This window comes from Pongo pygmaeus, chromosome 4 (genome assembly GCF_028885625.2).
Source record: "Pongo pygmaeus isolate AG05252 chromosome 4, NHGRI_mPonPyg2-v2.0_pri, whole genome shotgun sequence".
NCBI classification, from domain to species: domain Eukaryota; kingdom Metazoa; phylum Chordata; class Mammalia; order Primates; family Hominidae; genus Pongo; species Pongo pygmaeus.
In genome coordinates, this window is record NC_072377.2 from 162179983 (window position 1) to 162207906 (window position 27924).

The 27924-nt window shown below is 42.9% G+C and overlaps 1 protein-coding gene and 1 long non-coding RNA gene across 3 annotated transcripts in view; one reads left to right on the top strand and one right to left on the bottom strand.

Moving 5' to 3' along the window:
- Nucleotides 1-27924, top strand: part of CYFIP2 (cytoplasmic FMR1 interacting protein 2) — a 134444-nt gene that overhangs the window by 94271 nt on the left and 12249 nt on the right. For both annotated transcript variants that reach the window (XM_054489079.2, XM_054489080.2), the window contains exons 26-28: nt 1087-1217; nt 27120-27192; nt 27821-27915. In XM_054489079.2, the coding sequence (XP_054345054.1) occupies nt 1087-1217; nt 27120-27192; nt 27821-27915 (299 nt within the window). The remainder of the gene's footprint in view (nt 1-1086; nt 1218-27119; nt 27193-27820; nt 27916-27924) is intronic.
- Nucleotides 1519-24198, bottom strand: LOC134739615 (uncharacterized). The gene is made up of 3 exons (XR_010126454.1): nt 24094-24198; nt 4155-4237; nt 1519-2840 (listed from the first exon to the last, which is right to left on the bottom strand). It is a non-coding gene; the product is annotated as an uncharacterized LOC134739615 (long non-coding RNA).

Below are 27924 nucleotides of genomic sequence, written 5' to 3' on the forward strand. Positions count from 1 at the left end.
CCTAGACCCATCCCATGGTGGGGAGGGAGGCTCTGACCATCCACCTTAGAGCGTTTGCTTCTCTAACATGCCAGTGAGCTGGCAGAGTACTGGCTATCCATCCTCCCCCGCCACTAGCTAGATAACCTTTTAATCCCTCTGAGCAATGTTCTTATCTTGTCAGTGGAGGGAGATGATGCTTGCAGGACCTGCCTCATGGGACTGCTGGGAAGTTGGAAGAGGACAGCAAATGTGAGCGTGTTTAAACAATGCAGAGCCAGGTTATTAGAAGAGGTATTTATGAGCTCAGCACCTCCAGGAGATCTTCTTCCATCTGCATATTTGGGGAGACTGAGGCTCCAGGCAGTGGTGCTAAGACATATCTAAGATAAGTCAGGAAATGGACATCTTTGCTGTTTGACCGCTGGGCAGAGAAATAATCATTTCCTTCCTTAATAGTGAACTGAATACAGGACCTGGAGAAGAGGGAAAAATGGGGACTGTGAATTGGCATCTGATGTTTCTTTTCAAAACCAAGATGTCTAGTGCTGGATCTGTGTGATTCAGAATAGGAAAAAGATAAGGCTGAAATTTCTGGTGTTCAGTCCCAGCTGCCCTACTTACTACCTGTGTGACTATGGGCATGCCCCTTACCCTCTCTGAGCCTCATCTGAAAACAGGGGTAATAGTGCCTAGTTGGTGATATTGTATTAAATGAGATATTACAGATAAAGTGCTCAGCACAATATCTGACATCTACCAATAAATATTAATTCCTGTCATGATTAGGAATTCAGGCAACTTTGGAGGGACTGGGAAGGGTCCAATGGTGCCTCATTTGTGTGCCTGTGTTTGTGTGCATGTGTGTGCGTGTGTGCACGTATGTGTGTGTGTGTGTTCTGAAAAAGACATGAGCCAGCTTCTCAAACTTTTTCCAGTACTGAGCCCTGAAAGAAATCTCACTCTGGGCCTACAGATAAGAGGGATGCGTGGTTTGGCTTTTTGCTATCCCAGAGTCAGGTCTGGGACTGCCACTCAGTCATTGTTTCCCATAGACCCTACTGAGCAGTGTCAACTTCCCACTGACCACCCCGCTTCACCTCCCAGGGATCCTGGAGTTCTTCCACCACCAGCTGAAGGACATCATTGAGTACGCAGAGCTCAAAACAGATGTGTTCCAGAGCCTGAGGGAAGTGGGCAATGCCATCCTCTTCTGCCTCCTCATAGAGCAAGCTCTGGTAAGTCCAGAGCCCAAAGGAATTGGGGTGTCTCCAGGTTGGAGGGGATGCCAATCCCAACCAGATATTGAGGCTCCTGCAGCATTGATTTGTGCTTTTAGTGCAAGCTCACGTGCTCTTTTCAGTTCATTATTTCCAGACAGACATGGATTCTAGTCCTGGCTCCCCCATTCACGATTAGTGCAGTTGTCTAGGTCTCAGTTTGCCATTCCCTCATGTTATGGAACCAAACTGCGATCCACTTGCCTGGCACAGTAAGAACAAACATCCACGCCGAGGTTTACTGCAGGAGAATGGAGGGTGTTTATTTTCAGAGTACCAAGCAAGGAGAACTGAGCAGTTCTCGCTTAACACCCCGCCTCTCCAGTGGCTTGCAAACAAGGGTTTTTAAAGGCAGGGGTAAATTTCAGGAAAGCGGAAGTTTCAGGCAAAGTTATAAGTCATTGTATGGAGGCTACACATTGGTTCAGCCCAAAGGGGCAGGCTATCTTGAAGTGGGTGGGGGCTTATAGTCATAGGTAGATTTCAGAGAGTTTCTGCTTTGCAATTGGGTAAGGAAGAGAAGCTTTGTTTTAAAATTTAGGGTCAGCAGAAAAGAATGTTAGCTCTGGCTTGTGGGTATGGCTTCTTCCAGGCCTCCTAGGAATAAATTTAGAACAAAGAACTGGAACTGCGGTCAGAGTTCAGCCTGCAGTTCCCTCTTATCTGAGGTCTGCATGCCAGCACATCTGTTTGGTGTGGGTCCAGGTTTCTGAAAAAGAACCCTGGTTCATATGTGAAGATGTTATCTTTAATTTCTGTAGGGAATCAAACATCCCATGATTCTAGCTTCCTTGGCTGTTGTTTTAAGTTACTATTACCTTCTTATCAGCTTGCTTATTTACTTCTCAGGGCTAGCTAGGTGCCTGGAATTTCCCTTGAAGAAACTCAAGATTTTATTTCCATGCTTGGTGGGGGCGGTGCTGCAGGGCCCCTAAGAGGGTTCCCTGCTCCATCTCACTTGTTAGATAATTATTCCTTGGATACCATAGGACAGGCACTGTTCTGGGGCATGTAGCAGTGTCCAGCCCTGCCTCCTGTCCTGTCCATATTTACACCAAAATCATGTGTCTACTGTTACAGCAAGAGCTAGGAGGGGTGAGTGCAGGGTCCCATGGGAACAGAAGACAGAGAACTCAATGTGTTCTTGGGGTTGAGGAAGGACTTCTCCAGGGAGGTGGCCTGGAAAATGAGCAGGAATTTGCCTGGTGAAGCTGTCCCAGGCTGAGGGGAAAACATGCACTGTTACCTTCATTTTTTATGATGGGGGACAGTTGTTTTACCCTGCAGGATAGTGTCAAGGCTGGAAAGATACACCAATGTAAAGCTCATGCAGTGAGAACTAAACCATCGGTAGTGTTGTCATATTGAACAAAGCACAACCCCCGTACATCTCCCTCTTGGGACCCCGCAGAACCAGCACACTCTTCTTCCTGCATGACCACTTGTATTTGCTCTGCCTCATGGCTGACTCAGAGACTGTGCTCTCCTCCTTCCTCCCCAAGGCACTCCAATTTGTCTCTGTTCTCCACATGGTGCTCCCGGTGGGCCCAGTCCTACAGGTGTCGAGGTAACGGAGACAGCCTGGAGCAGAAGGAAACAGAAGGATGTTATCTGGGATGCCTCATTCTCAGGACCTAGTGGGAATCTCTTTCAGCATCCAGCCAGCCATCCACTCATTCAGCAAGAGGCGTAGTGAGCCTCTTCATTGCCTGGAGCAGTTCTAGGTTGTGGATAAATGGTCATGAATAAGAGACAGAGTTTTACCATTTTTATTCCAGAGAGGGGAACAAGCAAAGTCACAACAATCAGAGTGTGGTTGCAGATGGGGAGGGAAGCTGTAAAGGAATACACAGGATTACAGGATAAAGGGAGAGTGACTGTGTCAGAGAGAGATGTGCTGTTTTTGAAGAGGATGGAGCTTGGTCTTAAGGAATAGGGAGGACCTTATAGTGAGCTGGTGCCAAGGGGACAGAGTTTAGAGCCGTGGAGGGAGGCAGCCAGGCAGCAGGTCACTGGGGCTTCATGGGCCACCGCAGGATGCCATGTAAGCAGCAGGTGAGGGGGTCTGCCTGGCTGTTTTCAAAGGCCTGGGGGCTATTGGGAGAGTGAAGGACAAGGCTCTTACAGTCTAGAGCCCATCTTGGAGGCAATAGGTGCTTGGAGAATAGACGGGAGGGGAAAGGAGAAGCCTGGAACAAAGGTAGAGAGATAATGGAGCTTCCGAATCAGAGCCAGAAAGGATGCCTTGCCTCTAATTGTCTTTGTGACTTGGGATGAACCAGTTCATTTCATCCCTCAGTGCCCCTGTCCCTAAAATGAGTGACTTGGACCTGCCGTTCTCAGACTCTCCCTGAGAGGCTCTGAAATGGGGACTGTTTGCGCTTCCTCTATAAGGAGTAATTGCTTCTCTGTTACCCCTTAAATGGACTCTCCAGACAGCTAATTGATAAGTTTTTAACACAGATCAGCAGACCCAGGTTGCTATAGCAACGTAGCCTTCAGAAGTTGTAGGGATAAATAGGAACAACTTCTGAAGGCCTCGGGGACACCAGAACAGTAGAGGTGGTTGGGTGGGGGGAGGTCCCTGAAGCCTCAGTCCCCGAGTGTCTGCTGTTAAGCACCTCTTTTCATGAGGAACTGTGACTCAGAGACCATCATTTTAGCTTCCCCTGTTCAGAATCCAGAGGCAGACTATTGATGGGGGCCACAAGGAAAGGACCACTTCCTCAGGCACCATCTGGGTGGTCACTCACATGTATCACTGAGGACAACAGGACACTCAGTATCAATGACCTTCAGAGCTGAGACCTGAGACAGACCCCCTACAGCATGAATGTTTCAACCCCCTGTATTCATAAGTGAGAAAACTGAGAACCAGAGAGAGGAGGAACTCACCTGAGGTCACACAGCATAGCAGCAGCAGAGGTGGAAGAACTAAAGCACAGGTTTCCAGTATTGATCATCCCAGTCCTTGGGGGCTAGGGGTCGGGGAAGGATGGGGAACACAGAGTACGGATTAGGCTCACCGAAGTCCACATTCCCCTTTCTGCTTAGACAGCTGGGGAGATCTCCAAGCCTAGACAGTGCTTTCTGAGATTAGAATGAGGCATGAGCTTTCTGGAGCTTTTTTTAGTTTAGGAAGCTAGAATTAAATTTTTAAATGACATACCGATTGTTCTCAATGAAAGAAGACTACTAATTGCCAAAAAAAAAAAAAAAAAAAAGAAAGATGCCTAATGGCCATCGTAGAGGAAAAGCTGTATAAACTGTGGAATATCCATTCTCATGGAAAACTCTGAAGCAGGTAAAAAGAATAAGCTGATAAAGTAGCTTTGCACATACCAAGATAAAAAATAGTGAAAGATACAATATTGAGCTTAAAAAAGTTTTAGGACAAGACACACATGATGCCATAGATATAAACCACAAATAACTCTGCATTGAAAAAGATATAGAAAAAAAAGCATACCAATAATTAACAGTCATTTTCTCTAGGTATTAGGGAGGAATCCAGGATTAGAGGTCAACAGGGACTTTTTAGCTTTATCTGGAATGTCTTAATTTCTTACAAGGAAAGCATATTCATGTATTATTATTGACCTATAATTTTAAAATAGTATATGCTAGTTTTAGAAAAACTGGGAAATACCAGAAAGTGCAAAGGAAAAAGAAATCTCTTGCCCATTTTACTTTTCCATTTTTTGTCTTTTTCTGCCTTTTTTTAAAAAACAGATTAATATATCATTGATAGGTAGAGGGATATAAATTGAACGGTTGATCACTTGGACAAAGGTATTTTCCTCTTTAAGTTAGGTGCTTATAAATATTTCTCAAAATTCAGGGTGCAATATTAGCACAGGAACCCAGGTACCTGTGCATCATTTTTCTGGTTTTGGGTTTTTATAGGGTGTTCTGGTGGTTTCAATTAATGTATTACAGTCAAATGCATAAATCTTAAGTGTACAGCTTGATGAAGGCACATGTCCATGTAGCCCAGGTCTAGACACAGAACATTTATAGTACATAGATGGTTCTTTCCTGCCCTCTTCAGTGTTCCGCAAGGAATCATGGTTCCGAGTTCTATTTCCAGAGATAGTGTTGCTTGTCCTTGAACTTCATATAGAGTTATCTAGTATGTTTTCCCTTTCCTTTCTGACCTGTGTCATTCAACATTACATTTGAGATTCATCCATGTTGTAGATGATCCATTTTTTATTACCAAATCAATTACTCTAGTATTCTCATTGCATGAACAGACTAACTGAATCACCCATTTTACTGTGGGTGGACATTTGGGTTGTTTATAGTTTGGTACTATTATGAATAATGATGTCATGAATATTCTTGTACATGTGTTTTGGTGTATAGATGCTCCTATTTTTATTAGGGAAATACCTATTAGGTTAGCTTCAAAGCAGTTTTACAAATTGTACCAATTTATACTCCCATTCAGCAGTATATGAGAGTTATAATTTCTTTGCAGCCTCATAAACAATTTGTCCCTCTTTAATCATAGCCATTCTGGGGGTGCTGTCACGTTTCATTATGATTTTGATTTCCCTAACGATGCTGATTCTCCTTCCACATGCTACTAGCCATTTGGACACCATCTTTTGTGAAGTGCTGGTCAACATTCTTGCCTTTTTAAGTCATTCTTATGAATTTGTGGCCATTATATATTATGGATACATGTATTGCAGATATATTACTCTGGCTTGTCTTTTGGTGAATAGAAGTTCTTGAGGCTTAGTGTAGTTATTTTTTTCCCTTACGGTTGATACTCTTGTGATTTGTTTAGAAAACCTTTCCTACTCTAACGCATAAAGATGAGCTATCCTCTGAAAGTTTTAGAGGTTAGTCTTTCAAAGCTAAACGGACCTTTAAGTCCATATTATTCACGTAGAATTGATGTTCTAGAACATCATATTATTCACCTAGAATTGATTTAATGGGAGGTATAAATCTTTTATTTCCAGATTGTTCTGGCACCACTTCTTGAAAAGACCTTCTTCCTGCAATCTGTAGTGGTAGTGCTATGTCTGTCATTTATCTCGTATCCATAAATGGTCTGATCATCGCAGCCTCTTAATATTTGTTGGATCTAATCTGAAACAAATCAGCATTTGCTAAGTATTTTTATATGTATCAGGTTTTTAAAGGAAATTCTATTAATGCCTAGTGTTTCCTCTAGTATTTCCTTCCCTGAGAAATCAGAAAGTGGTCATTAGGGAAATAGCAATCACTAAGTTTTTGTTCAAATTTTGCATGGTTTTCTAGACTTCCGGCCATTGTTTGTTATGCCAGCATACACCAGGAGAGGGACCTATTTGTACGTGTGAGGGAAGGCAGGCCCGAGTCCCTGGGAAGGACAGAGCCGTTTAGTCTGCCTTTTACTGCAAGGCCTCTTGCCTAGAGTGTTCTCTGCCTCCATCTCTGTTACTTCTTCTCTCCTTATTTTATTAGAGTGGACCACAGAAACACTCTGGTCAGTCATTTGAGAGCATTACTGCCTTCACCAGAGCTGAGGAGTGTCTAGACCCAAACTCACTGATCTGAATGCCAGTCAGATCTGGAAAAGCCCCCAGAGACCATCCAGGGCCGGTTTCTCAACCTCAGCACCACTGACATTTGGAGCCAGATAATCTTCTAGGGGGTTGCCCTGGACTTTATAGGATGTCGAACAGCATTTCTGGACTATATTCCAGTAGTACCCTTCATTGTGGCAATCAATAATGTCTCTAGATATTGCCTGATATTCCTTAGGAAGGTAAAACCTCCCCCTGTTGAAAACTGCTCATCTAGTGCATCCTCAAATTTTGTAGATAGAAAAACTGAGGCCCCAAGAGGGAGCTGATTTTCCCAGCATTACAGCTAGTGCAGGAGTCTGGATGAAAACCAGATGTGCCTTGGAGTTCAAAGATCCTTAAGGTTAGCGTATTACAGTACAGAGAGATGCCCAGCTGAGCTTTGCTGATTGTTTTTGTTCTTTTCAATAGTTCCATCTCCACATCTGACCTTCTGTCTCCTACTTCTACCTTTTAATGTCTTTCCTCTAATTGTTTTTATTACATAATTGAAATAAATTCATTGATTGAAAACTCAGAGAAGCAGAAAGAAAACAAAAACCACTTTGTCACACTAAGATGACCTCTGTTCACTTTTTTTTTTTTTTTTTTTAAGACGGAGTCTCACTCTGTTGCCCAGGCTGGAGTGCAGTGGCGTGATCTCGGCTCACTGTAACCTCTGCCTCCTGGGTTCAAGCAATTCTCCTGCCTCAGCCTCAGCCTTGAGCTGGGATTATAGGCATGCACCACCACGCCCAGCTAATTTTTGTATTTTTAGTAGAAGAGATGAGGTTTCACCATGTTGGTCAAGCTGGTCTTGAACTCCTGACCTCAAGTGATCTGCCCACCTCGGCCTCCTGAAGCGCTGGGATTTCAGGCATGAGCCACCACGCCCAGCTGACCTCTGTTCACATTCTAAAGGATATTCTTCCAGATGTTTTTATGTTCTAGCAGATTTTCTCATAAAATTAGTAGTTATAAAAGCAGTACTCACCAAGGTGAGAAAAGTGACTGCCTCTGTGGGGTGTGATGGGTGACAAGGGCACGGGAGAAGTGTCTCTAACTTTTTAGACTTTATTGTTTAGATTTATTGCACTAAATATTTATTACTTTTTTCCTTAAAAGGAAAGACTCATACGTAGCAAATGTACACAATTCAAATGCATGGAAAGTAAAAAAGTAAAAGCCCCATCTCAGCCACCCCTCTCAGACTGTCACTCCATACACCCACCTGTGCTTGATCCGGGATGATTTTGCCCATCACTCTGAGAAAAAAAACTCCTCCAGCTGCCCAAGAAGCTTGTCCTGTCCCTTTGCCCAGGCACCCACAAGTAATGCCTCTGGCCTTTCTGTATGAGTGTTTCTCTTAGCCCAGACACAGATTATGTTTTTGGTTGAAAATGATCCACGCTTTGTGGAATGGAGGCACTTTGACTCCCAATAATACCCTTCCTTTGTGTGACTTTATGATATTTAAGTATATTTACATCTTTTCAGAAATGGCCTTATCTGAAAAACAAACCTGCTAGTGTGAACATATCAGGACTTGGGAAAAAATGGTCTGAGAGGTAAGAGTCACTGGTTCCACAGATAAGACCAAGAGCCCCCATGAGCCAGACAGAGTGTGAGACTCCAGGGCATATCCCATCCATGATGGCACTGTTCACCACCCCTACCTGTGGGTTGTCAGCATAGAGGGTTAGCCCTCCAAGCCCTCCAGTAGTGGGCAAGATGATCCCAGAGGTTTTTTTTTTTTCTGAGACAGAGTCTCACTCTGTTGCCCAAACTGGAGTGCAGTGGCACGATCTTGGCTCACTGCAGCCTCCACCTCCTGGGTTCAAGTGATTCTCGTCCCTCAGCCTCCCAAGTAGCTGGGATCACAAGCATGTGCCACTATGTTTGGCTAGTTTTTGTATTTTTAGTAGAGACAGGCTTTCACCATATCAGCCATGCTGGTTCTAACTCCTGACCTCAAGTGATCCACCTGCCTTGGCCTCCCAAAGTGCTAGGATTGTAGGCATGAGCCACCGTGCCCAGCCATTCCCAAAGCTTTTAACTATTAACACACCATTTAACAATGGCAACTATATAGATTTGATTGATAAACATTTACCAGTTGATGTTTTGTTCAGAATTTTACTGATGAAAATTTATAGTCAGAGACCCTAAGCTTAGATACAGAATAGAGTGAAAAATGGCATAAAACAAGAACTGATCCATAGAAACAGGAGGTAGAGGTGATAGGAAAGATTTCCCAGGTAAGGGTCATTAGTGTATCCTCAGCACCTAACACAGGGCTCATTAACCATAAATCAGGGGAGGGACATTTCAGCTTCATCGTGGTGTAATGTTTATCCTCTAAAATCCTCAAGATACCACCATTCTAGACAGGCAATCCATCACCTTCATCCAAAGCCAGATCAATTTTTGCTTATTTTGTGAGCCTTGCCAGTAACTGCCAAGAAATCAGAGCCTTGGTTATGTAGTTTATGTAGTTCTGTATCAATGACTTTTCTGTGAGGAGACCCCCAATGGGCAGGGTCATATTACAGTTTGCGCTACTGAGTATTATTCTACAACAGACATCGCCAAGCACCAGGGAGGCAGTGCAGGGTAGTGCAATGGTCTCAACTGTGGCTGCTCATTTAAATCACTTGGAAATCTGCTTAAAAATTCTGATCTCTGAGGCCTGTCACAAGGAAAACAAAACCCTTGAGAGAGAATGGACCTAGATTTTTTTTTTTTTTTTTTTAAGACGGAGTCTTGCTCTGTCATCCAGGCTGGAGTGCAGTGGCACGATCTTGGCTCACTGCAACCTCCACTTCCTCGGTTCAAGCAATTCTCTGCCTCAGCCTCCCGAGTAGCTGGGATAACAGGCACCCACCACCATGCCTGGATAATTTTTGTATTTTTAGTAGAGACCAGGTTTCACCATGTTGGCCAGGCTGGTCTTGAACTCCTGACCTCGTGATCCATGCGCCTCAGCCTCCCAAAGTGCTGGGATTACAGGCATGAGCTACCACACCTGGCCAGACCCAGATATTTTAAAAGCTCCACACTTGACTCTGATGTGCAGCCAGAGTGGAGGATCTCTGATCTAGAAGCATTTTCTTGGACTAGAGCTGCCAGACTCTTGACATTGATGCTTAGTTGTCACAGTTCTTGCCACATCTGCAGATCACTGGTTCTGTTATTTACATAATCTTTTTACTGAAACTTAATTTTAAAAGGAAACTATCACTTCCATTTAAAAAAAAATCATCTCTTGCCATCATTAGAAAGCAACCAGAATAATACATTCAATCAAAATACAGCAAAGTCATATAATTCCAGCTGCTGCCTGCCCAGATCTCTGAACACAAGCCCTATTCCCTCTTTGATAAACACAAGATTAGTAAATATTAGGTGCTAACATGTGCTGGTTTCAAATGGAGACTTTCTCATTAAGGTTGTCAGAAAGATTGATAGGAAACTGAAAAAGGAAAGAACTTGCTCACTGTGTGGCTCGTTATGATTAAATCACATTTCCTTGTATGCCCAATTTCCACTTTAGGAAATGCTAACCTTGGAAGACATTGGCATATACTTGAGGGAGGAGAAAGCCCACTTTCTAGGCCAGAGTTTCCTGGCTATAGATCTTTTCCTGTTGACCAGACATGATTCTGATCCAGAATAATAATTCTATTATCCCCTTGACAATTCAGTGGTCTGAGGAAGGGGTTGGAGGTGAAACATAGTAATATACAGCACTATTCAAGCAAGGCATAGATTGACAGGAAAAGATCACACACAGAATCAGGTAAGATTAAATTACTGATAGATTTAGCAAGGGCTATGAAGAGCTGCTGGAAGTGAGGGACCAGTGGAACAGGAGCAGAGGCAGCGTCTCTGGGTTGAGCTTTCCACTGCACCTGGAGTCCCAAATGAGGGCTGGAAGCTGCGGCTTGTACATTCTGTGCAAGGGAGAGGGTCATGGTGTAAATGGGAAGCCTGATTTCTTGCCTGCTTCACAGGCTCTGTATCCTTGGGGCTTAACATCAGTATGCGGGAAACACATTATGTGCCTCCATATAAGGGAATGTTTAGAACACTAAGCTCTCTGGTTAGGGCCCAGCTCCCCATCCCCCTCCTGCCAGAAAATCCAAGCAGCAATCCCTGTGGGGTGCCTGGACCTCCCATTTCCAGCTCCTTTCTCCATGCAAAAACATAATGCATTAGTGTTATTTGTCTTTTTGTTGCCTCAAAAATCAGAGTTAAAGGTTAAGAAAATACTGGTTTGATGATGCTCTTTAGGAAATCAGCTAAAAATGGTAGTTTTTCACTCAGCTGTGAACAGAACCTTAAAGGTAGAGTCTAATGCCATTCTGCATAAATCTGGTATTCTTAGGATCATATTGGATCTTTTTTAAATATGTACACGGAATCTTTATGGTAGCCTGTAGCCAAGAGAAATCAAGTCTCCAGTTAGCCTCATAGACTAAGTGAGTTGGGAACACTTAAGGTTTTTGATATTTGATGGAACCCCTCAGTTTTAAAACTGGTGGTCCATCAGTTTTAAATTAACTAACTATAATACAAAAAGAAAATTAAGACAGAAAGTAATGCAAAAATAAAACATGAATCCCTTGAATTCTGATGTGAGTTCCTTACCGTAAAATATTTTTGCATCCTGACCCTAAAAACATTTTTTTGCTTTTACTGTCAACACAGCAATTTTACAGTAGACAGACCGCGGTTCTTAATCACCTAATGATTATTTCTCTTGTAGTTATCATATAGTGGGAATAGTAAACATTAGCATGACACTTGGTACATACAAAGTTACTGAATCATAACTTTCACTTATTAACTCCTCCCAGAGAGAAACTTCTGCAGAAGCACAAGCTCCTGGGAGTTCTCCAAGGAGGGATGGTTGAAGTTCGTTGTTTTTGTATAGCAATTGCATATTATTCACACTTTGGAAAACTCATCATGGTTAAATCCTGGTTCCACAAAAAATCTATAAAAGAAACATTTTAAGAACAATTGAGGAAATTTTAGTCTTGACTACATTGTGTATCATATTAAGAAAATTTTAAATTTAGGGGATCACAATTCTGAGGTTGCACAAGAGGATGTCCTTGTTTTTAGGAGTTGCATGCTTAGATATTTAAGGCTGAAGTGACTCAATGTCTTCCATTTACTCTCAAATGACTCAGTAAAATAAAGTTAAAGCAAATATGACAAAATGTTCATTTTGACTGTACATCAAGGGTATAAGGATATTCATTATTCCTTCAACTATTTTATGTGTTTAGAATTTTTCCTAATATGAAGTTGAAGCGGGGGACATAAAACCTCAATAGGGGATCAAAAAGTTAAGAAGGAAAGGGGTTAAACCAGACAAGGTCGTGACATATGAGGAGGAGGAAAGTCATGAGGGTTTTTGTCTTTTCCAGCTACTCTGCTAGTTGGTAAGATTTATTCTTGGTAACATATATCCCAGAGCTACATCTGGCCTCATTAAAAAAATTTATAGATGCATTTGCTAGCATCGAACTTGGCTGTGACTTACAGGCTGACCACCTATTTGATTTACCCTGAGGAAATACCAGTTTAAGATCCAAGAAAGGCAAATGAAGCCAGGGAAGCTGGCCAGTCCAAATTAGAGGCCAGTGAGAGGCCCTAAGAGAACACCTCTGGCAGCCACCCTCCTCCCATTGGCCATGGTGGGAAGTCTTGTCTTCTGCTTCAGGAATACTAACAGAGAAACACACACAAACACACACACAAAGAATGCCTTCTCCCTATGCTCTGTTTAAGAGAAATGTCTCAAACCCAGCTCCACTGAGGGTCACTGCCTTTCCATGCTTGAGCAGAGAGAGGGTCATGCCTTAGCATTAACAGCAAAGGGGTCTTCATACATTATAAATTGTATACTCTCCAGCTTAAAACTAACAGGTGGATTCTTGTTATACTTAAAATTCAAACTTCCAACTTTGACCCACAAGGCTCAGAAGATTTCAGCTATGCCTATTCCACCAACTTATCTATTATTACCACTCTCTGCCTGGCTGCACAACCCAACCACATGGCATACTTTGGGGGTCAAGTTACAGAGAAAGAAACTGAGGTTCACTGCAGGTCTGTATCAGGGCAAGACTGAATCCCATTGTCCTTGGCTTCCACCTTAAGGCTTGTTGACGTTTACCACTTTGGCCTTGTAATTCAAGGGCACCAAGAACACCCCCCCAGTCCCCCAGAAAGAGCACCGCCACTTTCTATCACAGTGTCTGAAATTCTATTAGAGACTCACTCCATGGGTTTGGAATGTTATCTGATCTTTAGAAGGCCCCACTAAAATGGGGTTGCTGAGATGTGTTGGGAGAAAGAGCATGCCCTGAGAGCTGGTACTTTAGTGAATATTCATTTATCAAATAATTTTGAGGAGTAGGATGATCATTTTAAAAAGGATGTAGGATAACTAAAAATAGGCCCAAAAAATCCAGATAGAAGCTTTGTACTGCACATGGGAAGATGCTGATAGTATATACTAAATGATACAAATAGATTATAGAAGAGTAGGTATATTCTGTTCTTAGTTTGAAATATATGCTGAAATGGTATGTGCAGAGAAGAACTGGGCAGTTCAAACTCTGGAAAAGGCTATAGCAGTGATGACTCCTGGGTGGTGGAGTTATACATTTTTTCTTCCTTTAAAAAATTTATCTGCATTTTCTGATTTTTTGGAAGTGAACATAAAGATAGCCAATAAAAAGAAAAGAGGCTAGAGTGGCAATCATTAAAACATATCTAAGTTAGTAATTTTCCAGAGAACAGTCTTTGCCTAGGGGCTGAATTAAGTATTTGGTGCATTTCCAGAAGAAAATGACAAATTTCAAGTCAAATACCACATGTAAGGTAACTAGATTATTAATGATGATGGTCATTGGAAATCAAGAACAGCAAATTTGTAGTTTGTATGCCACTGTGCTTTTCTAGTTCACCGTAGCTGTTGATCGATCCTGCTGCACCTGAATTGGTGTCAGAATCCTCTCCAAAAGCCACTGCTGCCTCTCAATAGTGGTTGATGTATGAGGTGACCCCAGGGCCATCACTAGTACACATGTTGCCTTCAGGAAATCATAAAAAGGTATCATTCCTCAAGACATTTCACCTCTTTTTAAATATATTAATTTTTAAAGAATAACGTCTGCTAGAAAGTGATTATAAACAATCTCTGATTTCTGCAGTGTGCTTGGCATTCCCTAGGATGTGATGCCTTTGGGTACTACACTTGCTACATAAACTATACCCAGCAGCCTTAGGTAATAAACTCCCCCCATACCCCCAAAATAAGCACAAACCCTGACAAGATGGTATCATTGTCTCCCAGCAAAAGTAGCAATGATCTGAGACCCCTGGAAACTGCCCGTTGTTCCAGCATTGCAGGTGCTGGCATTTGTCCTGCTTTGGTATCTGGACAGCAGCTTTCCTCCCGAAATGCCCACTTCCACCTGGTCAGATGCACAGTCCTGTACAGCAAGGCAATGCAGCAAAGCCCAGGACACTAACTGGATAGGGCTCACCAGTCAGCTGTTCCTTTTTCAAGGCAGCATGGGGAAAGGACGACTGTGGGTCTCTATTCCAATTAAATTGCAAACTTAATTCATTTTTATTTCCTGTCTGTGAATTTGCTGATTGCACATTCCAGTCACTTGTAATAAACATACTTAGTTCCTGGGGTCTTTGCTGATGCATCGACTGCATTGCAAGCCCAGCCTCTCCCTCCCAGCACCATTACGGTTCTGAAGGAGACTCATTCTAGGGGGCAGAGTCTGCTGCCTAATGATGAGTAAGGGAAACTCATGCTGGGGACATTTACTACCCAGAAGATTCTAAGTGGCCACTTGGAGTTTTAAAATCAGCATTCCCAACTTGAGACTTGTTAAAGGCACCCAGGAATCCTCATGCCTTTGTCCCATCGAGGGCTATAAAACTCATCAAGTAGAACACAGTGAGGTTGATATTAAAGAAGATGATTGCCTGGTAGACCCAATGGCCACTTGGAGATGAGACCAGCCCTTTGGCAGCAAGACAATCCTAAGAGGCCATAGCTCTGGTTTATCACCCATTTCTTCATTTAATAAGAAGTATTACTCTATTTACTTATACTCTGCCTGTGTCCAAAGAAGATACCATGCCTATCAAAGAACTGGTGTCATTAAGTCTGGAGACTCTTACACAGAATGAGGCCAAGGGGAAGGGCAGGGTGAGTTGCATGAGGCTCTCTCAGCCTGATTTCAGATTGATTTCCATGGTCTCCACTGGAAACCATGTATCTTTGGATTCAGAAATCTTGGGTTCAAGTCTTGCCTCTATACTGGATAGCTATGAGACTCTGTTATATTCTCTAAGCCTAGCTTATCCAACCCATGGCCCAGGACGGCTTTGAATGCAGCCCGGCCCAAATTCATGAATTTTCTTAAAACGTTGAGTTTTTTTTGCGATTTTTTTTTTTTTTTTTAAGCTCATCAGCTGTTGTTAGTGTATTTTATTTTATCTGTGGCCCATGGCAATTCTTCTTCCAGTATGGCCCAGGGAAGCCAAAAGATGGGACACACTTCTTCTCTAAGCCTTAGTTTCCACACCTGAAAAGTGCTGGGACTAAGGAGCTACCTCAGAGAGTTCTTAGTGTTAAAAGAGGTAATGAATGCAAAGTCTCCAACACTTAAGAAGCAGGTCCTCGGTTACCAAGAGCCCCCTTTCCTCCTCTTGCCATGAGCAAAGAGACTTGAATCGGCCTTTTCTCTAAGCCCCATTAGAACTGAAAGCCTGGCTCCTGACTGCCCATAGCACTGTGGCCCACACTTCTCACAAACCCAAGCCAAGGATGCCCTACTTTCATATCAGCCACCTCATTTTATCCCCGATTTCATCCTCCTTCTGAATGGGATGGCACCTTTCCTCCCAAGTTCAAAACCCTGCCCCTCCTCTCAGGCCCATCTCACAGCCATCATTTCCTCATCCTCCACAAACCCCTGGTCCTTTCATTCAACACACATTTTATCAAATGCCTTTCTCTGTAAAGAACTTGGTGATGTTTCTCTCTCTTCTCAGTCTCCAAAGCCCTTTGTCAGCAACTTCTCCTATTGCACCCAGTTGATTCTGTTTTATTTCTCAGTCACGGGTGTCCTTGGATCTCTTCTCCACTAGATGGTAAACTTCATTGAAATCTCATTTTTACAGAGTTCTACCTATTGTAGTGTTTCCCACAGCATCCAGGCCCTTCCCTGGCTCCATGGAGCGTGTCATCTTCATCTCTGTGCCTTTGAGTTGTCTGCCAGATCACAGAGCAAGCACTCAATAGATATTTGGTGACCTAAAGAAAGGAATAAAGAGGTAGCAGCAAATGCAGAGAAGTGGTATCTTCCCTATTTCTGACTTGAAAGGTGTCTTTTTATCCCTGTTTAGGTTGTATGCTAGTAGACATGGAAATGTTCAGAATTTATGTATTCCCTTGAACTCAAGGAGCACTTTGTGCTGTTTTTCTCTTGGGTCTCATAGTCAGAGGAACTGAAGTCTCCGGAAGGGTCTTGGTCACCCTGAGAAGCACCCACTCATGCAAACCTTGCACTTGCGCGGTTCCTTTCCCCTGGAGTCAGCTCCATCCCATGCTGACTTCCAAGTTCAGATCTACTCTGCAGACTCTGCAGGGCCCAGGCCTCACATCTAGTTGCCTTTTAGACATCTTCTCTTCCGTGTCCACATACATCAGAAATGTACCTTGCCTGAATCTGACCTTGGCTTCCTCCTGCCTGCAGCCTCACTGTCCTCTGACTCCACAAACGGCACCATCATCATACAGGTGCCCTGGGTAGGGGTCCTTTTCCTCCCGCCCTCATGTCCAGTCATCAGGTCTGTGGCCTCTGCTCACTTCCTTCTATTTCCTTTGCCGCTACTCCTGGCCCTGCTTTCTCCTGCTTGGACTCTCCCAACACCCCCTTTGCTCTCCCCCAGTCCTTTCTCCCTTGCAACCAGAAGGTGAAACTGCAGCTCGGCCATTTCCCTGATGAAAACCATCAGGATAATATCCAGAAACCTAAGAGAGGCTTAGAAGATTCTTCCCAAACTGCTCCTGCCCACCCCTCCTTCCTGTCTCATATCACTCCTCCAGCACTGAAAGCTTCAGTCTACCTTGGCTCTCAGCCCTGCCCTACTATGGCCTCGTTTTGGGGCCTTTGCAGGTACTGTTCCCCCTGGTTCAACTTAGCGTCCTTCTTCAGAAAGCCTTCCCTATCATCCTCCCCAAAAGTCTGAATTGGTTGCTCCTCTTTGCATCCCCATAGACCCCAGGCATACCCCAATTGCAGCACTTACTAGAATTGCCCATTTACTTGTTTTTGTCATCATCTTGGTAAGGGTTGTGCATCTGGTCTCCCTCACCTACTCTATCACCTTGCAGAAAGCCTTGTGCCTATTATTTGCTACATAAATGAAAGAATGACTTAATCTCTGGCTCAGGCTCTATTCAAGTCAGAATGAAAGTCTTCAGAATTTGGTACAACCTTGTTGGGTATCTAGATCCTGTTATACACATGTTCTCTATATTCTTGCTGGTCTCTCATATCATGCCAACGAGAAAAATATAGAGAACGTGCAGGTCCTGCGCATGGGTTGTCCCTCAGGAAGATTCTCTCTCAATCAATGTTTACATGAGATGTGGGTCACTGCCCTGGTCCTCCATCAGCAGCTCAGATTTCAGGACCCTGGGCTAGATAAGATAGCCCAATCTGCAGATGGCTTAGTGGAAGCCCTGAATGAATAAGAGCTCTGGTAAGTTTTTAAAAAGCAAAGGCACTGTGGGTTGGAGGGGCTTGGAAGACTCCTAGAAGGTAAAATTTAAATGGGGCTTTATGGGATGGATAAGACTGGGTAGAAAATTTTGGGTGGGGTTAAGAGGGTGGGTCAGGGAAGAAGGAATTTGTGGGTGCAAACTGACGTGAGTTGTCTAATTATAGACTTGGAATCACATCAGCAGATTTATAAAAATTAGTCCATCTGCAAAGAAATTATTTAAACCAATTCAGGGTTGAGGCTACCTCTGGAAGTTGGGAATAAAGGTATCAGTAATTTCCTATTTCTTTGCACAGAAGAAGGTAGCTCAGACTCTTGTTCTTCAAACTGCATATATACCACAGTTTCAGTTTAAAGAATGTTAGTTGCTATAACCAAAAACCCAATAAGTCAACAAATGATATGATCCTGTCAGATATGAGTGAGGCTGAAGTTTCTTAGGTGTTAAGATTTTAAATGATTTTCTGTTTCTATTTTTGGTAACTTTGCAATTTAATGACATGTATATATAATGAAGGGGGAAAGTCAGGCTTCCCAAGGCTTTGGCTGCATTGGCTCCCATGGAAAAACAATGGGTGTCGAAGTGGGGTGGCTCCTGGATCTAAATGTCAGCCTTACTGCTTATTTAAGCATCTGTGTGGGGACCTAGTTAGGAAAGTTCACCTTACTACCAGCCTTGATGTCCTTGTCCACAGGATGGGGACAGTGAGCCCTATCTCACAGGGCTGTCCAGAAGCATACAGCAGGCGACTGACAGAAAGCAGCTAGCTCATTCGTTAGTGCTCAGTAATGTTCATTGCCTCTCCTTCTCTAAAGAGAAAAGTGGTGTATTTTACAGACTCTTGGTTCTAGAGACTTGGAGACCATTTAATCCAGCCTCTTCATTTTGTTCAAGTTGTTAATTGCACATTATAACTTAATTCCATTAAGTTCTTAATTGCACATTATAACAAATCAAATACTACAGATGAGCTTTCGATGAAAAACGTCCTACTTGGCTCTACTGCACCTCTGCCCACCTGCATTCCCAATTCCCAGGGCAGCCTATCCTGTTTCCAGTTCCTCCAGTTACCTCCATAACACTCATGAGGGTAACCTATTTCTTAATTAGCAACTTTAGACAATACTTACTGACTCCCTACTTGGAAAGATGAGATTTTATCTCATTTATCTCTTTCCCTCTCTTCCTTTCAACATTTGATTATATTACTGCTTCTGTTGTTTTCTCTTGTAATCATAGATAATATACTTACACCTCTACTGCTGCTTTTGGTAACAGGATTTAGTATCTTGACTCCTTTCCATGAAAGGACAAAAGACTGAGGAAATTACCACCCCTCATGCTCCCACTTCCTGCCTCTTGTCAGCTTAACTTTTACTTCATCACCACTGTATTTTTTTTATAATACTTGTATTTTGTTCTGCATCTGTCATTTGTCCTTAAGTGTAGCCTAAAACAAAGCTATTTTTATGAAACCTATGCAAATTTTTTCTTTTTTGTTTTTTTGAGACGGAGTCTCACTTTGTCACCCAGGCTGGAGTACAGTAGCTCAATCTCAGCTCACTGCAACCTCCACCTCCTAGGTTCAAGCAATTCTCCTGCCTCAGTCTCCCAAGTAGCTAGGACTACAGGTGTGTGCCACCATGCCCAGCTAATTTTTGTATTTTTAGTAGAGATGGGATTTCACCATGTTGGCCGGGCTGGTCTTGAACTCCTGACCTCAGATGATCCACCCACCTCGGCCTCCCAAAGTGCTGGGATGACAGGCATGAGCCACCATGCCTGGCCCCTATGCAAATATTTTTCTTTGCTGGATCAGGTGGCATGCCAGGATTTCATTTCCTTCCCCCTCTGATTCCAGCAACAAGACTCCAAAAGTTCTTTATTTTCAAGTTGGGAAAAAGTAGTTGCTTTCAGGGTTCTTTTTTTTCAAGTTCATTTTTTAAACTAATATATGTTCAATGTAGAAAACTTAGTAAATGCATACAAGTGGAAAAAAAAACAAAGGGAAAGAGAGTGGGAAAGAAAATGAAAAATACCTGAAAATTCCACTACATGGACAGTTCTTAAAACCACTTCACATAGTTCACAGAGTAATCAGTAAAATTGAAGAGGTAATACTCCCTTTGTTATAATAAGGAGAAATACATATGCCCCAAATAGGAGAGATTGTGTTCTAAGGCTAAATTCCCTTACATGCTGGGACTTTCAACTTTAATTCTACATAGTTGTTATTGAGCATTTATTATATATTAGGCACTGTGCTCCCTATTGGGAATAAGATGTGGTCAAAGATAGACATTGTCTCTACTTTAATGGAGGTTAAATTTCAGTGGTGGGGGAGTAGACATTCATGAACTAGTCACGTATGGGAATGTGTAACATAGATTGAGTTAAGATGCTGGAAAGGAAAAGAACTTGGTTCTTTGAGGACATTTGACAAAAGAACCTACATGAGCAGGGAGGCATTGGGGTCAGGGAAGTGTTCCTAAAGGGAACGATGCTTAAATTGCAATCTGAAAGAACAGGAATTTACTAAGCAAAGAGAGTAAGGGAGAAGCGATGGATTAGACAGCATTCCAGAGACAGTGAAGATTCTGTGATGAGCACACAGACAGCATGTTTGAATAATAAACAGCTGCTATGGCTGGAACAGTAAGAGTGGAGGGGGGAGGAGGGAGCTGAGTGGAGAGAGAACCCAGGCTAGGTGGTCTTCGCAGGCTACAGCAAGGAGCCTTTCCAGCAGGGCATGGCTTGATGGGTTCCTAGGCAGAGTGGATGGCTTAGTGTGGATCCTTTAAGATAAGGATCAGACAAGAGGCAGGTCAGCCTTTGCCTGGGCTCCCACAGTGGAAGCTTGTTTGTATCCCTTACACAGGCCTTTGTGTGCTCCAAAATGGATGTTTTTGTCAGTCACAATGATCTCAGCTTGAATGCCAAACAAACACCTTCCACAAAAGGTATTGCAGAGTGTGTAGCCACCTCATCATGCATATAGCCACATAGCTCATCTTCTGGGACCTTCCAGGCAAATGCTTTTCCATCTCTTAAGAAATTGCATCCTTCTCGTTTCTCACCTTCATTGATAAATGACATTACAAAGCACACACAGAAGTTTGCCAGCAGGAAGCACCCCCAAAGAACCTCTGGTCCTGCAGTTTCAGTTTGCATCGGGGTGGCAGGGGCATTGAAGTGGATAAATGGAACACTGTCTCCCCAAAAGAAATCTGAAGAAGCTCATCATGTAAAATGAACAAAACAGCAGCATTACTCTTGTAGAGAACCAGAGCCCTCTTCCCCTTCCGCTATCCTCTAAGATGGCTCCCAACACCACTTTACCCATATTAACAAAATAAAAAGTTGATAGTTCATGCAATGGCCAGCCTTCCAGTAATAAGACATTTCTAGGAACAACTGAAATGTTTGGAAAAGTGAAGGATGAGAACACTTGGCAGTGGGGCTATGTATACCAGTCCTCTGGAACAACTTCAATAGCTCCTTGGTACACTTAAAATTCACACTTAGCCCCATGCCTACAAGTCCCCACCTGATCTGGTCTCTCTCTACCTTTAGGGCCTCCTGCCGTATGTACTACGAGTCTCTTCAACACTACACCCTAACTTGTTCCCTGCCCCAGGGCCTTTGTACTGGAACACCCATACCTCATATCTACATGGCTAGCTCCCTTGCTTCATTCCATTTTCTAATCAAATGTCACCAACTTATTCCATTCTGTATTCAAATGTCACCAACTCAAACATCCCACAAAAACAAAAACAAAACCGGTTTTGTTTTTGTTTTTGTTTTGAGAGAGAGTCTAGCTCTGTGGCCCAGGCTGGAGTGCAGTGGTGCAATCTTGGCTCACTGCAACTTCCACCTCCCAGGTTCAAGCAATTCTCCTACCTCAGCCTCCCAAGGAGCTGGGATTATAGGCATGCACCACCAAGCCTGGCTAATTTTTTGTATTTTAGTAGAGACGGGGTTTCACCAATGTTGGCCCCAGGGTGGTCTCCAACTCCTGAGCTCAGGCAGTCCTCCTGCCTCAGCCTCCCAAAGTGCTAGGATTACGGGCTTGAGCCACCACACTCGGCCAAAAAGATCCTTTCTAACTACCTTGTAGTAGTCCCTTCCCAACCCCTGTCACTGTCTAGCCTATTACCCTGAAATATTGTGATTTGTTTACTTGTTTTTATCTGTCAACTAGAACGTAAATTCTGTGAGGGCAAAGATCTAGTCTAACTTGTTCAGCATCATATCTGCAAAGCCTGCAACAGTGCCTGGTGCTCAATAAATATTTGTTGGATGAATGAATGGATGTAATAGTAGCATTCTCATACTTGGAGGACTGTCATGTAGACAAATTTATTTACTTGTCTAAAATATTTATAGAGTAACAAATGTTTAGACATTTAATAAATTATTGAGAAATTATTATATGCAGGGCACTGGAGATGAGAGGCAGAAATAAAGACGCCATCCCTACCCTTACGGAGCTCTTAGTGTTATGGTGGTTGGTGTGGAGAAACGTGGAAAGAATCATACATGAGAATCAGCAGGACAAAGACTAATCAGTCTTCATAGGAGAAAGAGAGAAGATGCACCCCAGGGTTTAGGCCTGGGCAGATGAGGTGTTGATTGTGCCATTCTGTGAGCAAGGAACCCCAGGTGATAAGGGGGAGAAGGTGGTCGGCTTTGGAAACATTGAGCTGTGGAATATTCAAGTGGGAACATCCAACAAGGAGTTGGATATCCAGGTCCGGAGCTTTAGAGAAAAGTCTGGATGAAAACAGGTTTGATTAATAGTGGACAGTGAATGGTGTTTCAAGTCATGGGAGTAGATGAGACAAACCAGGACAACAGAATAAGAAAAAAAAAAAAACAATCATTTAGGGGATGATCAGAGATAAAATCTGCAAAGATGCTAAAAAGAAGCCAAAATGGTGGAAACAAAGGCACACCTTGTCATAGGAGCTGAGGAGGACAGTGCCTAATACTTTAGAGACACCATATAGGATGAAGACGGAAAGGTATGCATTGAACTTGGTGACAGTGCAGTCCTTGGTAATCTTTGCTAGAGACATTACCATGGCATGGTATGACTAGGCATGATATTTCTGTTTGCTGAGGAAGGACGTGAAGACTAGGAAATGGAGACAGATGTAGAAAATGCTTACAAAGTGCTTGACCCTTAGGGGAAGAATAGAGATAAAAGAGCTAAAGATACTAGCTTGAAAAATACATTCAGCGATACTCTAAAGAACAGAACAAGGATCTACACTGGAAACTATTGGGAAGCAGCCTTGGCTCAATACCAAACTAAACTCTCTAACCATTAGAGTTGTTCAAAAGTGGATTGGGCTGCCTCCAGAAGAAATGAGCTCTTGATTGCTGGAGTTACGGAAGAATACCCTGAATGTTCTATTAGAGAAGAATAAAGGTATCAAATCAGTAATCTAGGCCTCCACTTTAAGAAACTAGAGCAATGGCCAGGTGCAGTGGCATGTGCCTATAATCCCAGCACTTTGGGAGGTCGAGGCAGGAGGATTGCTTGAGACCAAGAGTTTGAGACCAGTCTAGGCAACAGTGAGATCCCCCATCCCTATTGTAAAAATCTTTATTTCAATTATTTAAAAAATAAAAAAGAAACTAGAGAAATAAGAACAAATTAAACTTAATGCAAGCAGAAGAAAAGATATGAATTAGTAAGGAACAGAAACCAGTAACACTGAGACCAGGTGCGGTGGCTCATGCCTGTAATCCCAGCACTTTTGAGAGGCAAAGGCAGGCAGACGGCTTGAGCCCAGGAGTTCAAGACCAGCCTGGGCAACATGGTGAGGCCCCATCTCTACAAAAGATACAAAACTTAGCTGGGTGTGGTGGTGTGTACCTATAGTCCCAGCTACTTGGGAGACTGAGGTGGAAGGATCAACTGAGTCCTGGGAGGTTGAGGTTGCAGTGAGTCATGTTCATGCCACTGCACTCCAGCCTGGGCAATAGAATGAGACCTTGTCTCAAAAAAAAAAAAAAAAAAAAAAAGAAAAGAAAAAAAAGAAACCAGTAACATTGAAACTAAAAGCTGGTTTTATGGGGAGAAAAAAATCATTAACGCTAATAAACCTCTAGCCAAGAAAAAAAGAGAAGACACAAATGACCAGGAATGAAAGTGGGACATTACTACAGAAGCCACAAAAATTAAAAGGACAATAAAAATGTTCTAAAGACAAATATGTAATAAACCCATAAATTAAACTTAAATGAAAGGAGCCAATTCCTTAAGAGACACAAACCACCAAAACTCACTTAAAAATTGATAAGCTGAATAGTACTGTATCTATTAAAGAAATATCATTCCTACTTATAAAAAAAAACTTCCAACAAAAAAAACTCCCAACTCTGTCTCTACAAAAAAATTAGCCAGGTTGGTGGCACTTACCTGTATTCCCAGCTATTCAGGAGGCTGAGATGGGAGGATCACCTGAACCCAGAAGGTCAAGGCTAGTGAGCCATGATTACACTACTGCATTCCAGCCCAGGCAAGGGACTAAGACCCTGTCTCAAAAAAAAAAAAAAAACAAACAAACAAAAAAAAAACCCACACCAGACGCAGATGGTTTCACTTGTGAATTCCATCAAACATTTAAGGAGGAAATAGTACCAGTTCTACATGGTGTCCTCTGTAACCACCCAGCGGGTTCAGCTTGCCCACTACCCAGACAGAGCCCATTTATCCAGACAGAGGAATTGCAAGGGACAAAGAGTAATGCATGCAAAGCCGGCCCTGCAGGAGACTGGAGTTTCATTATTACTCAAATCAGTCTCCTCGAGCATTCGGGAATCAGAGTTTTTAAAGATAATTTGACAGGTAGGAGTTTAGGAAGTGTGGAGTGCTGATTGGTCAGGTTGGAGGTGGAATCATAGAGGGTCTAAGTGAGTTTCTCTTGCTGTTTTCTGTTCCTGGGTAGGATGGCAGAACTCCTTGAGCCAGATTACCAGTCTGGATGGTGTCAGCTGATCCACTGGAGTGCAGGGTCTGCAGAATGTCTCAAGCACTGATCTTGGGTTTTACAATAATGATGTTATCACCAGGGGCAACTGGGGAGGTTCAGACTCTTGGAGCCAGAGGCTGCATGACCCCTAAACTGTAATTTCTAATCTTGTAGCTAATTTGTTAGTCCTGCAAAGGCGGACTGGTCCTCAGGCAAGAAAGGGGTCTTTTCAGGAAAGGGCTATGATCAATTTTGTTTCAGAGACAAACCATGAACTGAATTCATTCCCCAAGTTAGTTTGGCCTATGCCCAGGAATGAACAAGAACAGCTTCCAGGTTAGAAGCAAAATGAGGTTCATTAGGTCTGATTTCTTTCACTGTCATAATGTCCCCTGTTATAATTTTGGAAAGGTGGTTTTGTCTCCAGAAAATACAAACAAGGGGAACTCTCCCCATCTTTTGAGGTCAACATTACCCTAATACCAAAACCTAAGGCATTTGAAAATAAAACTACAAATCAGTATCCCTCATGAATACAGAGCAAAAATCCTCAACAAAATGTTAGCAAATAAAATCGAGCAATACATCAAAAGGATAATATAATCAAGTGGGTTTATTTCAGGTATGCAAGGCTGATTCATCATTCAAAAATCGTCCAATGTAATTACCATGTGAATATGAAAGATTAGCCTGAATGATCAGTAAGCAAAGTTTTCAGGTTATATGATGAATCAAAGGATCTGAGCTTAGACATAGCAACGAAGGCCAGGTTATGGGACTTACTAGAAAGGAAAGAAACAAACACCTCACTTAAGAAAGGAGGAAAGGGCCGTGCGCAGTGGCTCACACCTGTAATCCCAGCACTTGGGTAGGCCAAGGCAGGCAGATCACCTGAGGTCAGGAGTTCAAGACCAGCCTGGCCAACACGTCAAAACCCCGTCTCTACTAAAAATACAAAAATTAGCCAGGTTCAAACATAGAAAATGATAAACAGAGTGAAATAATACGGACCTATATATCCAACCACCAGCTTAAGAAAGAAAACACTGTAAATAGAATAAAAATTGTGTTTTTCCAGCACATAACTACCTTGTCCTCCCTTTCCACTGAGACATAACCACTACTCTGGATTTGGTAGTTCTCACTCCCACGAATTTCTTACTTTCCTTCATACATCTGTGTCACTGAACAATACATATCATTATTGTACATGTTTTTAGATGTAAAAAAGTGCTATCATATTGCAGGTAAAAAAAAAAAAAAAAATTAGCCAGGCATGATGGCAAGCACCTGTAGTCCCAGCTACTCAGGAGGCTGAAGCAGGAGTAATCGCTTGAATACAAGAGGCAGAGGCTGCAGTGAGCTGAGATCGTACCACTGCACTCCAGCCTAGGCAACAGAGTGAGACTCCATTTCATGAAAAAAAAAAAAAAAGGATGAGGGGAAAGTTTCCCCTCTGGATAAGAAACTGAGAATGACAGTCAGATCAGGCTCCTGTGAAGGGACTGCAGAGTGTCCTTCCTCTGGTAGCCTCATTTCTAGGACTGATCTGCAGTTAAACAGGAGTTGGGGTTCCCCTCTTGAACAGCTGGCCTTTCAGAGTCCTGGATTGGCAGTGTTCCATCCATGCCTGGGGTAGAGGAAGGCAAGGACACCTGCAATCTTGATTTTCTCAGATACTTAGAATCCCAAAGTGTCAAAGTTTGAAATGGAGCCTGGATCCTACCTAATCCAAATGCCCACAGTTGGAGAGAAAGCAAACCCCAGCAGAGGATAGCTTCTCCAGACTCCTTCCCTCCCCTTTGTTCTGAAATACAGGGATTGTGAACATGTCCCAGGACAGTAAGCCCATGAGACCCTATCTCCCGTCTTGCCCTACAAGCTTCCCCTCCAACCATTGTATGTTTGCTTTTAAGTTTATCTTTACACATAACAAGTAACCATTGAAACCAATCTGGCCTGGGTTCTCGTCCCTCTTTTCTTGCTAGTTAACGTCTGGTGTGGAGAAAACCAATCAGACATAAGCCTTTACACAGAGTCCTAGATTTGTAGACTGGAAGACTGACCTAACCACCTGCCTTCAGCCTACAGACCTCACAACCAAACAGACACAGACTGAGGCCCATCATATGTTTGATTCTGTGTAATCCATCCTAATTCAACAAATTCCTGATAAGATTATAGTAAAAATGTATTGAGCTCTCATTATGTACCTGTGACTATTCCACAAGGTTATGCATTTTCTCGTTTGATCCTCACAACCCATTAAAATAGGTACTGTTCTCATCCTCATTTTGCAGATAGATAAAGAGACTCAGAGAAACTAAGTAACTTGCCCAAGGTCACAGTGAGTAGAAGAGCCAGGATTTGAACCCAGGTCTAGCTAACTCAAGTGCTCAGGTTTTTAGGAATGAAAAATCTTCCTGGTTTAAAATGAAAATTGCTTTCTCTTTCTTTACCCCCATCTCTGCAGTCTCAGGAGGAGGTCTGCGATTTGCTCCATGCTGCACCCTTCCAAAACATCTTGCCTAGAGTCTACATCAAAGGTAAGAAACCACTACAGCAGCTGAATAGCCAACCAGCGTTTGAACCTTATTCTCACTTCCTAATCGCAGTCAACTCAGATCTAGTCAGCAAGGGGGAAGGTTAAAGCTTTGGACACCTATTGAATAGCCACAGAATCACGAATTGGAAGATGGACCTAGCCACCTGCATTGAGCCTGCTGACCTCATGACCAACCAGACAGACTCTGAGGCCTATTATCTTTGATTCTGTCGTTCATTCTAATTCTTCAACAAATTCCTTATAAGATTATAGAAATGACACTCCAGGCCCTGTCCCTTGTTCCTTCTAACATATCTCTAGTATAGTGATATTTAGACTTGGAATTTAAATATATATATTAATATATTAAACCACTATACTAGAGATATTCTAGAAGGCAGATGATTCTAGAATATCTAGAACATTTTTGGACATGATTTTGGACAAATCATAGAACATTTTTCCTTGTAAAAACTACTCACACTTTCCAGAACAAAGGAGAGCAGTTCCACACACTCCATCCCATTTTTGGAATGCAGATACATCATCAGGTCCTTTGAGAGTTTTTCCTTCCCCAGTTGCCCCGTGTGCCCTGAGTCTCATTTTCTGCTCTGCGACTCCTTTTGCAGAGGGGGAGCGCCTGGAGGTCCGGATGAAACGTCTGGAAGCCAAGTATGCCCCGCTCCACCTGGTCCCTCTGATCGAGCGGCTGGGGACACCTCAGGTACCAATC